This window comes from Pristiophorus japonicus, chromosome 14, assembly GCF_044704955.1.
Source record: "Pristiophorus japonicus isolate sPriJap1 chromosome 14, sPriJap1.hap1, whole genome shotgun sequence".
NCBI classification, from domain to species: Eukaryota; Metazoa; Chordata; class Chondrichthyes; family Pristiophoridae; genus Pristiophorus; species Pristiophorus japonicus.
Genome location: NC_091990.1, coordinates 104,935,295 through 104,952,437, shown reverse-complemented (window position 1 = coordinate 104,952,437; position 17,143 = coordinate 104,935,295). Strand labels below are relative to the sequence as shown.

The 17,143-nt window shown below is 46.6% G+C and overlaps 1 protein-coding gene across 4 annotated transcripts in view; it reads left to right on the top strand.

The window, feature by feature from the left end:
* Positions 1-17,143, top strand: part of phrf1 (PHD and ring finger domains 1) — a 165,930-nt gene that overhangs the window by 16,117 nt on the left and 132,670 nt on the right. For 3 of the 4 annotated variants that reach the window (XM_070899434.1, XM_070899433.1, XM_070899431.1), the window contains exon 2: positions 6,739-6,859. In XM_070899434.1, the coding sequence (XP_070755535.1) occupies positions 6,754-6,859 (106 nt within the window). In that variant the 5' untranslated portion in view covers positions 6,739-6,753. Of the gene's footprint in view, positions 1-1,400; positions 1,444-6,738; positions 6,860-17,143 lie in introns of those variants that run through there. The other variant, XM_070899432.1, reaches the window with a different exon arrangement.

Below are 17,143 nucleotides of genomic sequence, written 5' to 3'. Positions count from 1 at the left end.
GTAGCACTCTCGCCACTGAGTCAGAAGGTTATGGGATCAAGACCCACTCCAGCAACTTGAGCACACAAATCTAGGCTGGCACCGCACTGTGCCACACTGTCGGAGGTGGCGTCTTTCAGATGAGACATTAAATCAAGGTCCCGTCTGGTGTCTTGTGGACGTAAAAGATCCCATGGCACTATTTCGAAGAAGAACAGGGGGAGTTATCCCCGGTGTCCTGGCCAATATTTATCCCTCAACCAATATTACTAAAACAGATTATCTGGTCATTATCACATTACTGTTTGTGGGAGCTTGCTGTGCGCAAATTGGCTGCTGCGTTTCCCACATTACAACAGTGACTACCCTCCAAAAGTACTTCATTGGCTGTAAAGCTGTTTGGGACGTCCAGTGGTCGTGAAAGGCGCTATATAAATGCAAGACCTTCTTCTGATACGTAATGGCATTACATTTATGCTCCCCAGTAAGCAACTCACAGAACAGTGGAAATAGATTTACTCAATTTATCGTATCAAAACCCCTCATATCCGTGAACAATATCTGCATTAAATATTATAATACACGCACTTTTGTTTCAGTTCCTATTGCCTTCATTTAATGTTTTTAAAATGAAATTTTGGTGCATGTGGATCAGTTTTATAGAAAAAGTAGCAATAATTTCCTTTCTCATTCAAAAAGCTATCGAAAGTGTTCAAAGTGATAAATTGTACTTGAGTTGTATGAAATGATGGGGCACTGTTTCATATCTAAGCATTTCAGCTTTGATACAAGGATATTTCTGGTGCATGTAGTGATAAGGTGTATGCAGTATTTGGATTTGCTGGATGTATCTGACAACAGCCGAAGAATGAATGGGTTTATTTTGGAATGTTCCGCGAGTTGATTTACTCGTTGGGGGCAGATTGTGTGGGTTTTGGTGCATGTCAGCACCATAGATCTAATGGTAGATTGCAAAGTCTCATTTTTGTAAACCAGATTATAAAGTGTGAATTGTGCCTTTTCTCTATTCTTTAACCTATAAATATAAACTGGAATTGCATGCCCCATTTGTTGTCTTGGTATCAATTTATTTTCTTGATAAAAGTCCATCATTAAAGAGGTATGTCTATTCTGTTGGACTCTTGGGTTACATTGTAAAAATAATTTTTTTAATGTGCTCAGTAATTCAAATTCATTCTCTCCCTTAATCCTTTAATCATAGAAACAGGAGGAGGCCATTTAGTTCCTTGAGGCTGCTCCGCCATTCAATGATATCGTGGCTGATCTGCGACTGAACTCCATATACCTGCCTTTGGCCCATATCCTTTAATACTGTTGATTAACAAAACCTATCAATCTCGGGCTTAAAATTCTATCAATCCCTTCCCTCCCTCGCTCCCCTCTTCCTCCCATGTCTTACAGAAGGAGACATTAGGAGAGGTGGCCAAAAGCTTGGTCAATGAGGTAGGTTTTATGGAGCATCTTAGAGGAGGAGAAAGAGGCAGTGAGGTTTCGGGATACCTAACTAATTGTAATATTTATTGATGATCCTTGTTAATCAAATGTCACCTTTTATGAATTAACTTGTGAATATGTCACCACAGCTGCCATTTATATTGCACTTTAAATGTAGAAAAAGGAGCAAGGTGGTGAAAAGATAAAGCCCTAGAAGGTAAAGAAGGGATCAAATGTTGAGCTGTGGGACAGAGATCAGGAAGTGTGACTGAAAGCCTGGGAATCCAGGGATATGGGGATCGGGCGGGAAGTCGAGTTGAGGTAGAAGATCAACTATGATCTTATTAAATGGCGGAGCAAGCTCGAGGGGCCGACTCCTGCTCCTATTTCTTGTGTTCTTATGTTTGGTCAGAGAGCGAGATTTTAAGGTGGTGGAGGGGTTTAGGGAGCCCCAGAGAGGATGGCCGAGGAGGCTGGAGACTCCCCATCAATGTCGGGGCCAAGTAGGTTGGGGAAATGCACAAAAGCCCAGGGTCAGAGGGCCGAGGGGGTGCAGGAGGGGGTATAAGGCAGGGGCTGCAGAGATGAAGCGGGGGAGGAGGATTTCAAATTGAGTGCGTTTGGAGCCGGTGTTTTCCAATGAGGCTGGTGGTGATAGACACACGGGATTTAGTGCTGGATTAATGATCGGGATTTAGTCACAAACATTAATCTGTCATCAAAGGCGTTCAAACCCATCTTGGCTGTTGTCCATCATTGAGTCTGTCTCCAGCAAAACAGGCCCAGCAACTCTGCACTTTATATATTTATAAAATAGCACTCAAAAATGCTGGAGCTACACAGCAGGTCAGACAGCGTCTATATCGAGAAAAGGCTGGTTAACATTCTGGGTATTGACCCTTAGTCAGATAGATTTGCAGCTTTTTCTTTCCAAATATATTTGATTTATTGTGGTTAATTCACGATAGTGTTTTCAGTGCTGTCTCCAGATCGGCTTAGTGTATGTGTACCTATGTTCTATGGGGGGATGCAGGGTGGGGGAGAGGACACGGACAGAGAGAGCACAGAGCTGGAGCTGCACCTCAATATCGTGGATTGTGTTGAGCCTGAGGCTGGAAGCTGGACACTGATCAGTGACTGGCCTTAAGGGCAGTGAAGCGATGACAGAGTTGCACCACTGACAGAGTTGCACCACTAACAGAGGAAGAATTGATGCTTTCTCATGATTATTGTGGTGACACGGGAAGAGGGTTTTGAAGTCGACACTCGTGAAGCCACAAATTCCATTCCCTAGCCACGGACTCCCCCTCCCTGGCCACTGTCTGAACCAGACTGTTCGCAACCTCAGCGACCTGTTTGACCCCGAGCTAAGCTTCCGACTCCATATCTTCTCCACCTCTGTATCATCGCCCATCTCTGCCCACCTCAGCTTAACCGCTGCTGAAACCCTCTTCCGTGCCTTTGTTACCTTCAAACTGGACTCTGCCAATGCTTTCCTGGCCGGCCTCCCTCCCACTTAACACCCTCTGAAAACTTGACTTCATCCAAAACTATGCTGCCCCGTGTCTTAACTCTCATCAAGTCCTGTTCATCCATCACCCCTGTGCTCGCTGATCTACATTGGCTCCCGGTCCAGCAATACCTCGATTTTAAAATTCACATCCTTCTGTTCAAATCCCTCCATTGCCCTCGCCTCATCCTATCTCTGTAATCTCCTCCAGCCCTACAACACTCCACGATCTCTGAGCTCCTCTAATTCTGGCCTCTTGCACAGCCCCGATTTTCATCGCTCCACCATTGGCGGCTGTGACTTCTGCAGCCTTGGACCTAAGCTCTTGAATTCCTTAATCTCCTTGCATGGCTTGATGTCAAATTTTGTTTGATAACGCTCCTGTGAAGTGCCTTGGGATACTTTACTAGCATAAAGGTGCTCTACAAAAGCAAGTTGTTGTTGCTTCTGCTCCGCTCCAGGTGCAGTCTGCGTATGCACCCATTGTTGGTTCATTCCGAGTTCTGGAGGTGGAGTTAAACAGCTGCACATACCGGTAACAGACTGCTTTCTGCTTTTGGTTTTGCATTCTGGTTTCTGCTGGACCAAAGCCGATGGGAAGTCTTTATTCAGAGGCCAAGCTTTCTGATAACATTGATGTTGAAACAATTATACAGGAGTTATTTGAGATCCAGAGTCTCATTCTGGAGTTCAAACATGCTCAATCTGGTCTTGTAATTTATAGCAAATAATAAAGGGTCGGGCAGTGTAACGGTCACCGTTCTGTACTGGTAATCCAGAGCTCAAATTCCACCAGAATTTGAATTCAGTTTATATAAAAAAAAGAAATCTGGAAATTCAAAGCTGGTCTCAGTAAAAGTGAAAGGTAGAAGTTGTCGGGTTGCCGTAAAAACCCAACTGGTTCACTGATGTCCTTTCGGGAAGGAAATCTGCCATCCTTACCCAACCTGGGCCTACATGTGACTCCAATTCCCACACCAAAGTAGTTGACACTTAACTGCTACAAAGAAGAAACCCTTCACCGTCACTACACAAACTGCAGCGGTTCAAGAAGGCGGCTCGCCGCCATCTTCTCGGGAAAACTGAGAATGGGCAATAAATGCCGGCCTTGCCAGTGACGCCCACATCCTGAGAATGAATAAAAAGGAGCGCTGGGCTGATGGGCTGAATGGCTGCCTTATGCACAGTCAATGTCTGGTTCTATGAGGTTACTGCCCTGGGTCAAATTAAAAATGCAAACTTACCTGAGTGCATAATCTATGCTGAACCTTCAGTTTAATACTGAATGTTTGACTAACAGAAGGAACTTGCATTTCTGTAGCGCCTCTGTTGGCCCAAAGTGCTTCAGAGCCAATGAATGAGGTTTTGAAGTGTAGTCACTGTTATGTAGGTAAATGAACAGCCAATTTGCACACAGCAAGGTTCTACAGACAGTAAGATAGATGACCAGTTAATGCGTTTCAGCGGCATAATGTGAGGGAGGAATGTTGTCCGGGAAACTGGGAGAGTTCCCCGCTCTTTGCACAGTGCCATGTATCCATCTAAACAGGCAGCTGAGTCCTCAGTTCAACGTGATTTTGGAAAGGCAAACCCCCCCCCCCCCCCCCGACGACCTGGCGCTCCCCTCGATGCCCCCCCCCTCCCCCGACTGCCCGGCGCTCGGTACTGCAGTAGTTTCAGCCTAGATTCGGTGCTCATGTCCTGCAGCGGGGCTTGAACTCACGACCTCCTGATGCAGATGCGAGAATGCCCCACCTACATACCAATGCTGACTGAAGTTCAGAAGAATACAAAATGCTTTTGGGCCATGATGTGCTGTATGAATGCGAGCACCTCCTTTCTTACTGATGGTAGTTATATCATGGTTGCATCGGACGGACTGGGCCACATGCTATGAAATGATTTGGTTCTGAAGCAAAAAGCATTTTATAGACGAGAGAACTGCTTTGGGCCAGAAACTGGGACACTGTGAAAGCATCCCAGCTCACTTTAACTGCTGACTACAATCACTTGGCTTTGTTTGATGGGACACCAACATTAAGATACTGCAGCAAAGTGTCAGCCTAGATTAGGTGCTCATGTCCTGTAGCAGGGCTCGAACTCACTACCTTCTGATGCAGATTTGAGAATACCACCAGCTACATAACACTGACTGAAATCAAAAAGAATACAACATAGGGCAGCAAGGGTCAGGCATTTTACTGCAATATTGCATTATAATTGGGGGTGGGGAAGTGTGGAATATGGGAAATATACAACATAACCAAATAGCAGCAAGAATGATATGAATTTTGTGGGATTTCTGTACCCAGAGTCTTTGAATGCCTGACCGATTAGCATATATTTCTGTGTGTACCTAGACCATGTTCTGTCAATCTCGTGCCCTTTGATCTTGAGGGGGTCTGTGAGGGCATTTCAAGGTCTGCAAGGTCCTCTGGTTTCTGTCTGTCAACAGATTTTGTTGTACTGTATTTCTTGGTTTCCTAGCATAATTGTTTCTCATGCTATATATTGATCAAAAAATGATCCATGCACTGATAAAGAATGAAGATAGGCTTGCATTTATATAGCACCTTTTATGACCTCGGTATCTCAAAGTCCTTCACAGCCAATGTACTTTCGAAGTGTCGTCGCTGTTGTAATGCAAGGAAAGGAGGCAGAGTAGGATTCCACAAACAGCATCTGTTTTTAGTCATGGTGGTTGAGGAATAAATATTGACCAGTACACGGGAGAACTCCCCTGCTCTTGTCTGAATAGTGTCCGTGGGATTTTGCTCATCCACCTGAGAGGGCAGACCTATTTAACATCTCATCCGTGAAACCGATTTCCTTTGAGTCGAGATGCTGTGATCCACTCGGTCTTGGCCAAGGTTGTCCCCCCATGGGTCACATGGGGCCCAGACCATGTCAGTCCTCAAAGCCCAGGACATTCAATCCATTGGCACTTGTATTTCCTACTCGTGGGTTGGTCCAGTTTGAGTTTGTGGACATGGAGATTTAGCAAGGATTTTCAGTGCTGTTGCATCATTGGATCAATCCTAATCAGCACTCCCAAGATCTGACAGTACCTAGAGCTATCTGGCAATTAATGAGGTCAGGGGTTTATCTTTATACATGGCATTAGGGGGCATACCTGCACAGACCACGAAGACAGGATTCTTTCTGGGTCTAAGGGAAACAGGAGGAGCAAAATTTGAAATGACCTTTATCAATCACTGGTTAGTCTCCAGCTGGGGTATTGTGGCCAGTTCTGGGCCCCACACTTTAGAAAGGATGTTGAGGCCTTCGAGAGGGTGCAGGGGAGATTTATGAGAATGGTACCAGGGATGAGGGTATTCTGTTATTTGGATAGACTGGAGAAGCTGGGGTTGTTCTCCTTAGAGCAGAGAAGGTTAAAGGGAGATTTGATAGAGGTGTTCAAAATCATGGAAAACTGTTTCCAGTGGCTGGAGGGTCGATAATCAGAGGACACAGATTTAAGGTGACTGGCAAAAGAACTGGGGGGAGATGAGCAAAATATTTTTACAAAGTGAGTTGTTGTGATCTGGAACGCGCTGCCTTAAAGAGCGCTGGAAGCAGATTCAACAGTAACTTTCAAAAGGGAATTAGATAAATACTTGAAAAGGAGAAATGTGCAGGACTATGGGGATAGAGCAGGGGGAGTGGGACTAATTGGATCGCTCTTTCACAGAGTCGGCACAGGCTCGATGGGCCGAATGGCCTCCTGTGCTGTATCATTCTGTGATCCTATGACCGTGATCACAGTTACTGAAAACTCTTTTTGTTTCTTGCAGATATTCCATTTCTGAATGTACACAATGGATGACGACAGTCAGGATGAACTGATTAACATAAACGCAGCACTAGGTAAAGCAAGAGGAAAACGGGAAGTCGTTGCCATTTTCAGTGATGAAGGTAATGCTTGGTGCAATGTTGAGCAAAATGAGGGGCTGCATGAGACCAGGCGGATATGCCAGTGGGGCAAACTATTGCATAGAGTTAAGGGTCAGATGTGCATGTTTGAAAGGGACTGCATGCTTATTGAAGGCAATAAGGGGGAAGATGTTGTGGGAGTCTCAGAAATGTACTGATACAGCAGCGTTCCTGACCAGCTTGCAGTGAGTTGAATTGTCAATATTTTATTGGCATTTATATAGGTATAATAGCCAGTTCAATTTTTCAACCTATTTTTCTCTCCCTTTTTTCCCCTTCTCTGAAAGATGCCGATTCCTGGGGTATGGTTCCACGGTACCGGTACTTGCCAAAGTGGTCATCCTTCACATGAAGGCACAGGCAATGTGCGTTGACGGGCTGCTCCCTCATTTTCCACTGTATGGGGGAATCCAAGAAAATGGGACACATCCCTAAAATCAGAGCCAGGTCATTCAGGCGTTTGGAACTCCCACAAAAAGCAGTAGGTGCTATCATAGAATGGTTACAGCACAGAAGGAGGCCATTCGGCCCTTCGAGCCCATGCCGGCTCTCTGCAAGAGCACCTCAGCTAGTCCCCTCCCCCTGCCCCCCTGCCTTTTCCCTATAACCCGGCCATATTTTTTTCTTTCAGGTACTTATCCAACTCCCTTTTGAAAGCATTGATTGAGTCTGCCTCCACCACCCTCTCAGGCAGTGCATTCCAGATCTTAAACATGCTGCGTAAAAACGTTTTTTCTTCGTCGTCTTTGGTTCTTCTGCCAATCACCTTAAATCTGTGTCCTCTGGTTCTCGACCCATCTGCCAATGGGAACAGTCTCTCTCTATCTACTCTATCCAGACCCCTCATGATTTTGAACACCTCTGTCAAATCTCCTCGCAACCACCTCTGCTCTAAAGGAGAACAACCCCAGCTTCTCCAGTCTATCCACGTAACTGAAGTCCCTCATCCCTGGAATCATTGTAAATCTTTTCTGTACCCTATCCAAGGCCTTCATATCTTTCCTAAAATGCGATGCCCAGAATTGTATATAATAGTCCAGTTGAGGCCGAACCAGTGTTTTATAAAGGTTCATCATAATTTCCATGCTTTTGTACTCTATACCTCTATTCATGGAACCCAGGATCCCTTAAGCTTTTTAAATTGCTTTCTCAACCTGCCTGCCACCTTCAACGATTTGTGCATATATACTCCTCGGTCTCTCTGTTCAAAAGAACATAAGAATTAGGAGCAAGAGTAGGCCATTCAGCCCCTCCAGCCTGCTCCGCCATTCAATGAGATCGTGGCTGTTCTTCCACCTCAACTCCACTTTCCTGCAATATCCCCATATCCCTTGATTCCCTTAATATTCAAAAATCTATCGATCTCTGTCTTAAATATACTCAGACTGAGCCTCTACAGCCCTATTGGATAGAGAACTCCAGAGATTCACCACCATCTTGAGTGAAAAAGTTTCTCTTCATCTCGGTCCTAAAGGCCGATCCCTTATTCTGAGACCGTGACCTCTGGTTCTAAACTCGCTAACCAAAACTGTACACAATACTCCAGGTGCAGTTTCACCAGGGCCCTATAAAATTACACTTGTACTCAAATCCTCTTGCAATAAAGGCTAACATACCATTTGCTCTCTCAATTGCTTACTGTACCTGCATGTTAACTTTGTGATTTCTGTACAAGGAACCCCAGGGCACTCTGAACACCAACATTTCCCAATCTCTCTCCATTTAAAAAATACTCTGCTTTTCTATTTTTTCTACCAAAGTGGATAACTTCACATTTCTCCACGTTATATTCCATTTGCAATGTTCTTGCTCACTCACTTAGCCTGTCTATATCCCCTTGAAGTCTCTTTGCATCCTACTCTCAACTTTCATTCCCACCGAGCTTTGTATCATCAGCAAATTTGGATGTTGTTGTGTATCTGTAAAGCATGCACTCCCATGTTCCGCCACCAGGGAGCTCATCCCCTGAAGTCCCAAGGAATCCCAGCATCCCTTGGGAGCACTGTATATAAGCCGGCCCATAAGGCCTGTTCCTTACTCTGGAGTGTCTTATTAAAGACTGAGGTCACTGTTACTTTAACCTCCCTGTGTGCAGCCTCATCAGTGTTAGGAACACAATAACTGGCGACGAGAATACGAATCCAACGCAAAGATGCAGCAAACTGTGGGCATCCTGGAGAAGTTCTGGGAAGAGGACTGGGAAGCCTATGTCGAATGGCTAGACTAGTACTTTGTAGCCAACGAGCTGGACGGAGAAGGAAGCGCTGCAAAAGGGAGAGCGGTCCTCCTCGCAGTCTGCGGGGCACCGACCTACAGCCTCATGAAGAATCTTCTGGCTCCGGTGAAACCCACAGAAGTCGTATGAGGAGCTGTGTACACTGGTTCGGAAGCATCTTAACCCGAGGGAGAGCGTGCTGATAGCAAGGTATCGGTTCGACACGTGCCAGAGATCTGAAGGTCAGGAAGTGGTGAGCGACGTCGCTGAGCTAAGGTGACTTACTGGACAATGTGAGTTTGATGGCGACCTGGAGAAAATGCTCAGAGACTTTTTTGTACTGGGCATTGGCCACGAGACCATCCTACGAAAACTTTTGACTGTAGAGACACCGCCCCTCAGTAAGGCCATTGCGATAGCACAGGCGTTTATGTCCACCAGTGATAACACCAAACAAATCTCTCAGCACACAAGTGCTAGCAATGTTCATAAATTAACTGGAACTGTGTCTGTGAGCAGGGCAGAACCCATGAGTCTGCAACTGCCAGCAGGCCTCAGGTGACCCAGATGACTCAGAGTCCCCAACAAAGGATGAATGCAAGGCAATTCACACCTTGTTGGTGTTGTGGAGGCTTCCATTCAGCCTATTCATGCCGCTTCCAAGGATATGTTTGCAAGGGCTGTGGAACAATGGGGCACCTCCAACGAGCTGCAAGCTCTGCAAAACCTGCTAACCACCACGTGGCAGAGGAAGATTGGTCCATGGTGGATCAAAGCAATTTCGAGCCTCAGAGAGAGGAGGCAGATGCTGAAGTACACGAAATGTCCATCTATAATGCGAAACGTAAAATTGAATGGCTTACCCGTAGCCATGAAACTGGACACTGGCGCTAGCCAATCCATCAGTTTGAGAGACTGTGGTGCAACAAGGCATTCAGACCAGCCCTGAGCCCCATCCACACGAAACAGAACGTACACCAAAGAGATTATCACTGTCCTGGGCAGCGCCATGGTCTAGGTCACCTATGAGGGCACGGTGCATGAACTGCCACTCTGGATTGTCCCGGGCGATTGCCCCACACTGCTTGGAAGGAGCTGGCTGGGCAAAATCCGCTGGAACTGGGATGACATCCGAGCGCTATCACATGTCGATGAGGCCTCATGTACCCAGGTTCTTAACAAATTTCCTTCCCTTTTTGAGCCAGGCATTGGAAACTTTTCCGGGGCGAAGGTGCGGATCCACTTGGTCCCGCAGGCACGACCCATTCACCACAAGGCGCGAGCGGTACCTCACATGATAAGGGAGAGAGTGGAAATCGAGCTGGACAGGCTGCAACGCGAGGGCATCATCTCCCCAGTGGAATTCAGCGAGTGGGCCAGCCCGATTGTTCCAGTACTCAAAAGTGATGGCACGGTCAGGATTTGCGGGGATTATAAAGTAACTATATTAATCGTTTCTCGCTACAGGACCAGTACCCGCTACCTAAGGCAGACGACCTATTTGCGATGCTGGCAGGAGGCAAGACGCTCACTAAGCTCGACCTGACTGGCCCACATGACGCAGGAGCTGGAGGAATCTTTGAATGGCCTCACCTGCATCAACACGCACAAGGGACTGTTCATCTACAACAGATGCCCGTTTGGAATTTGGTCGGCTGCAGCGATCTTCCAGAGAAGCATGTAAAGCCTACTCAAGTCAGTACCACACACCGTGGTCTTTCAGGATGACATATTGGTCACGGGTTGGGACACCGTCGAGAACCTACAAAATCTGGAGGAGAACTGGAGTTTTTGGGGAGAAAGATCGTGGCGGACGGCATTCGGCCCATAGACACCAAGACAGAGGCTATCAGGAACGCGCCCAGGCCACAGAATGTCACGGAGCTGCGGTCGTTTCTGGGACTCTTCAACTATTTTGGTAACTTCCTACCGGGGTTAAGCACCCTTTTAGAGCCCCTACATGTGTTATTGCGCAAAGGTGAGAACTGGGTATGGGGGAAAAACCAAGTAATTGCTTTTGAGAAAGCCAGAAACATTTTATGCTCCAACGCTGCTTGTATTGTATAACCCGTGTAAAAGACTTGTGCTAGCATGTGACGCGTCGTCGTACGGAGTTGGGTGTGTATTACAACAAGCTACCGTTGCGGGGAAGTTGCAAACTGTCGCCTATGCTTCCAGGAGCTTGTTTAAGGCTGAGAGGGCCGACAGCATGATTGAGAAAGAGGCATTAGCGTGTGTGTTCGGGGTAAAGAAAATGCATCAGTACCTGTTTGGCCTCAAATTTGAGCTGGAAACCGATCACAAGCCCCTCACATCCCTGTTCGCTGAAAACAAGGGGATAAATACTAATGCCTCAGCCCGCATACAAAGGTGGGCACTCACGCTATCAGCATATAACTATACCATCCGCCACAGGCCAGGCACCGAGAACTGTGCGGGTGCTCTCAGTCGGCTACCATTGCCCACCACTGGGGTGGAAATGGCACAGCCTGTAAACTTGTTGATGGTGGCACAGCCTCCATACTTGTTGATGGTCATGGAAGCGTTTGAAAATGATAAATCACCTGTCACGGCCTGCCAGATTAGGACTTGGACCAGCCAAGATCCTCTGCTGTCCCTAGTAAAAAACTGTGTACTGCATGGGAGCTGGGCCAGCATCCCTGTTGAAATACAAGAGCTAATCAAGCCAGCAGCGAAAGGATGAGCTGTCCATTCAAGCAGACTGCCTCTTGTGGGGTAACTGCGTAGTGCTACCAAAAAAGGGCAGGGAGGCGTTCATCTCTGATCTCCACAGCGCACACCTGGGTATAGTAATGATGAAAGCGATAGCCAGATCCCATGTGTGGTGGCCCGGTAATGACTCTGACTTAGAGTCCGGTGTACGGCAATGCAGCGTATGTGCTCAGTTGAGCAACACACCCAGAGAGGCACACCACTAAGTTTGTGGTCCTGGCCCTCCAGACCATGGTCGAGGATCCATGTCGACTATGCGGGCCCGTTTATCAGTAAAATGTTCTTGGTGGTGGTGGATGCTTTTTCAAAATGGATTGAATGTAAAATAATGTCGGGAAGCACTGCCACCGCCACCATTGAAAGCCTGAGGGCCATGTTTGCCACCCATGGCCTGCCTAACATACTGGTCAGTGACAACGGGCCATGTTTCACCAGTGCCGACTTTAAAGAATTCATGACCCGTAATGGGATCAAACATGTCACCTCGGCTCCGTTTAAACCAGCCTCCAATGGGCAGGCAGAGCGGGCAGTACAAACCATCAAACAGAGCCTTAAACGAGTCACAGAAGGCTCACTCCAAACCCGCCTGTCCTGAGTACTGCTCAGCTACCACACGAGATCCCACTCACTCACAGGGGTGCCCCCGGCTGAGCTACTCATGAAAAGGACACTTAAAACCAGACTCTCGCTGGTTCACCCCAACCTGCATGATCAGGTAGAGAGCAGGCGGCAACAACAAATGTAAACGATGGTCGCGCCACTGTGTCACGGGAAATTGATCTGAATGACCTTGTGTATATGCTAAACTATGGACATGGTCCCAAGTGGATTGCGGACACGGTGATAGCTGAAGAAGGGAATAGGATGTTTGTAGTCAAACTAGATAATGGACAACTTTGCAGAAAGCACCTGGAACAAACGAGGCTGCGGTTCAAAGACTGGCCTGAACAACCCACAGCAGACACCACCTTTTTCGAGCCCACAACACACACCCAAAGGATCAACGACACCACGCCGGACCAGGAAATCTAACCCAACAGCCCAGCAAGGCCAGGTTCACCTAGCAGCCCTGCAGGGCCAACAACATGTCAGCCCAGCGAGGGACACAGTCAACACTCCAGAATAGACATTTGTATCGACGCGGTCCATCAGAGAAAGAAAGGCTCCCGACCACCTCACCTTGTAAATAGTTTTCACTTTGACTTTGGCGGGGGAGTGATGTGTATCTGTAAAGCATGCACTCCCATGTTCAGCCACCTGGGAGCTCATCCCCTGAAGTCCCAAGGAATCCCAGCATCCCTTGGGAGCACTGTATATACGCTGGCCCCTATGGCCTGTTCCTCACTCTGGAGTGTCTTATTAAAGACTGAGGTCACTGTTACATTAACCTCCCTGTGTGCAGACTCATCTGTGTTAGGAACACAATAGATATATTACCAACGACATAGGTAAAAAAAGGGATGAGGTCCTACGAAACGAATTTAAGGAGCTAGGAGCTAAATTAAAAAGTAGGACCTCAAAAGTAGTAATCTCGGGATTGCTACCAGTGCCACGTGATAGTCAGAGTAGGAATCGCAGGATAGTGCAGATGAATACGTGGCTTGAACAGTGGTGCAACAGGGAGGGATTCAAATTCCTGGGGCATTGGAACCGGTTCTGGGGGAGGTGGGACCAGTACAAACCGGACGGTCTGCACCTGTGCAGGACCGGAACCAATGTCCTCGGGGGAGTGTTTGCTAGTGCTGTTGGGGAGGATTTAAACTGATATGGCAGGGGGATGGGAACCAATGCAGGGAGACAGAGGGAAACAAAAAGGAGGCAAAAGCAAAAGACAGAAAGGAGATGAGGAAAAGTGGAGGGCAGAGAAACCCAAGGCAAAGAACAAAAAGGGCCACTGTACAGCAAAATTCTAAAAGGACAAAGGGTGTTAAAAGAACAAGCCTGAAGGCTTTGTGTCTTAATGCAAGGAGTATCCGCAATAAAGTGGATGAATTAACTGTGCAAATAGATGTTAACAAATATGATGTGATTGGGATTACGGAGACGTGGCTCCAGGATGATCAGGGCTGGGAACTCAACATCCAGGGGTATTCAACATTCAGGAAAGATAGAATAAAAGGAAAAGGAGGTGGGGTAGCACTGCTGGTTAAGGAGCAAATTAAGGCAATAGTTCGGAAGGACATTAGCTTGGATGATGTGGAATCTATATGGGTAGAGCTGCAGAATACCAAAAGACAAAAAACGTTAGTGGGAGTTGTGTACAGACCTCCAAACAGTAGTAGTGATGTTGGGGAGGGCATCAAACATGAAATTAGGGGTGCGTGCAATAAAGGTGCAGCAGTTATAATGGGTGACTTTAATATGCACATAGATTGGGTTAACCAAACTGGAAGCAATACGGTAGAGGAGGATTTCCTGGAGTGCATAAGGGATGGTTTTTTAGACCAATATGTCGAGGAACCAACTAGGGGGGAGGCCATCTTAGACTGGGTGTTGTGTAATGAGAGAGGATTAATTAGCAATCTCGTTGTGCGAGGCCCCTTGGGAAGAGTGACCATAATATGGTGGAATTCTGCATTAGGATGGAGAATGAAACAGTTAATTCAGAGACCATGGTCCAGAACTTAAAGAAGGGTAACTTTGAAGGTATGAGGCGTGAATTGGCTAGGATAGATTGGCGAATGATACTGAAGGGGTTGACTGTGGATGGGCAATGGCAGACATTTAGAGACCGCATGGATGAACTACAACAATTGTACATTCCTGTCTGTCGTAAAAATAAAAAAGGGAAGGTGGCTCAACCGTGGCTATCAAGGGAAATCAGGGATAGCATTAAAGCCAAGGAAGTGGCATACAAATTGGCCAGAAATAGCAGAGAACCCGGGGACTGGGAGAAATTTAGAACTCAGCAGAGGAGGACAAAGGGTTTGATTAGGGCAGGGAAAATGGAGTACGAGAAGAAGCTTGCAGGGAACATTAAGACGGATTGCAAAAGTTTCTATAGATATGTAAAGAGAAAAAGGTTAGTAAAGACAAACGTAGGTCCCCTGCAGTCAGAATCAGGGGAAGTCATAACGGGGAACAAAGAAATGGCGGACCAATTGAACAAGTACTTTGGTTCGGTATTCACTGAGGAGGACACAAACAACCTTCCGGATATAAAAGGGGTCGGAGGGTCTAGTAAGGAGGAGGAACTGAGGGAAATCCTTATTAGTCGGGAAATTGTGTTGGGGAAATTGATGGGATTGAAGGCCGATAAATCCCCAGGGCCTGATGGACTGCATCCCAGAGTACTTAAGGAGGTGGCCTTGGAAATAGTGGATGCATTGACAGTCATTTTCCAACATTCCATTGACTCTGGATCAGTTCCTATGGAGTGGAGGATAGCCAATGTAACCCCACTTTTTAAAAAAGGAGGGAGAGAGAAAACAGGGAATTACAGACCGGTCAGCCTGACATCGGTAGTGGGTAAAATGATGGAATCAATTATTAAGGATGTCATAGCAGTGCATTTGGAAAGAGGTAATATGATAGGTCCAAGTCAGCATGGATTTGTGAAAGGGAAATCATGCTTGACAAATCTTCTGGAATTTTATGAGGATGTTTCCAGTCGAGTGGACAAGGGAGAACCAGTTGATGTGGTATATTTGGACTTTCAGAAGGCTTTCGACAAGGTCCCACACAAGAGATTAATGTGCAAAGTTAAAGCACATGGGATTGGGGGTAGTGTGCTGACATGGATTGAGAACTGGTTGTCAGACAGGAAGCAAAGAGTAGGAGTAAATGGGGACTTTTCAGAATGGCAGGCAGTGACTAGTGGGGTACCGCAAGGTTCTGTGCTGGGGCCCCAGCTGTTTACACTGTACATTAATGATTTAGACGAGGGGATTAAATGTAGTATCTCCAAATTTGCGGATGACACTAAGTTGGGTGGCAGTGTGAGCTGCGAGGAGGATGCTATGAGGCTGCAGAGCGACTTGGATAGGTTAGGTGAGTGGGCAAATGCATGGCAGATGAAGTATAATGTGGATAAATGTGAGGTTATCCACTTTGGTGGTAAAAACAGAGAGACAGACTATTATCTGAATGGTGACAGATTAGGAAAAGGGCAGGTGCAGAGAGACCTGGGTGTCATGGTACATCAGTCATTGAAGGTTGGCATGCAGGTACAGCAGGTGGTTAAGAAAGCAAATGGCATGTTGGCCTTCATAGCGAGGGGATTTGAGTACAAGGGCAGGGAGGTGTTGCTACAATTGTACAGGGCCTTGGTGAGGCCACACCTGGAGTATTGTGTACAGTTTTGGTCTCCTAACCTGAGGAAGGACATTCTTGCTATTGAGGGAGTGCAGCGAAGGTTCACCAGACTGATTCCCGGGATGGCGGGACTGACCTATCAAGAAAGACTGGATCAACTGGGCTTGTATTCACTGGAGTTCAGAAGAATGAGAGGGGACCTCATAGAAACGTTTAAAATTCTGACGGGGTTAGACAGGTTAGATGCAGGAAGAATGTTCCCAATGTTGGGGAAGTCCAGAACCAGGGGACACAGTCTAAGGATAAGGGGGAAGCCATTTAGGACCGAGATGAGGAGGAATTTCTTCACCCAGAGAGTGGTGAACCTGTGGAATTCTCTACCACAGAAAGTTGTTGAGGCCAATTCACTAAATATATTCAAAAAGGAGTTAGATGAATTCCTTACTACTAGGGGAATCAAGGGGTATGGTGAGAAAGCAGGAATGGGGTACTGAAGTTGCATGTTCAGCCATGAACTCATTGAATGGCGGTGCAGGCTAGAAGGGCCGAATGGCCTACTCCTGCACCTATTTTCTATGTTTCTATGTTTCTATTTGGTCTCCTCATCCAAATCATTGATATAGATTGTGAATAGCTGAGGCCCAAGCACTGATCCCTGTGACATCCCACTCGATACAGTCTGCCAACCCGAAAATGACCCGTTTATTCCTACTCTGTTTTCTGTCCGTTAACCAATCCTCAGTCCATGCTAGTATATTGCCCCCAATCAATGAGCCCTAATTTTGTTCAGTAACTTCTTGGGCTCCATTTTCCCCATGATTTGCGCCGTTGTTTTGGCTTGCGCCATTTTTTTGGCCTAAATTTAAAAAATCCATGTTTCCCCAAAGATCGTGCGCCAGCGTAACTCAGTTACGATTTTTTTAGGTTTTTTTTTGCTTCATAAGAGGGCGTACCCTGATATCTGCGCTAGTTTTTCACATTTATGTAAGTTTGGCCAACTTACATTTCTCCTAGGACGGCATATGTGACCACTCCCAAAAAACCTCTGCACACTTAAGGAAAAA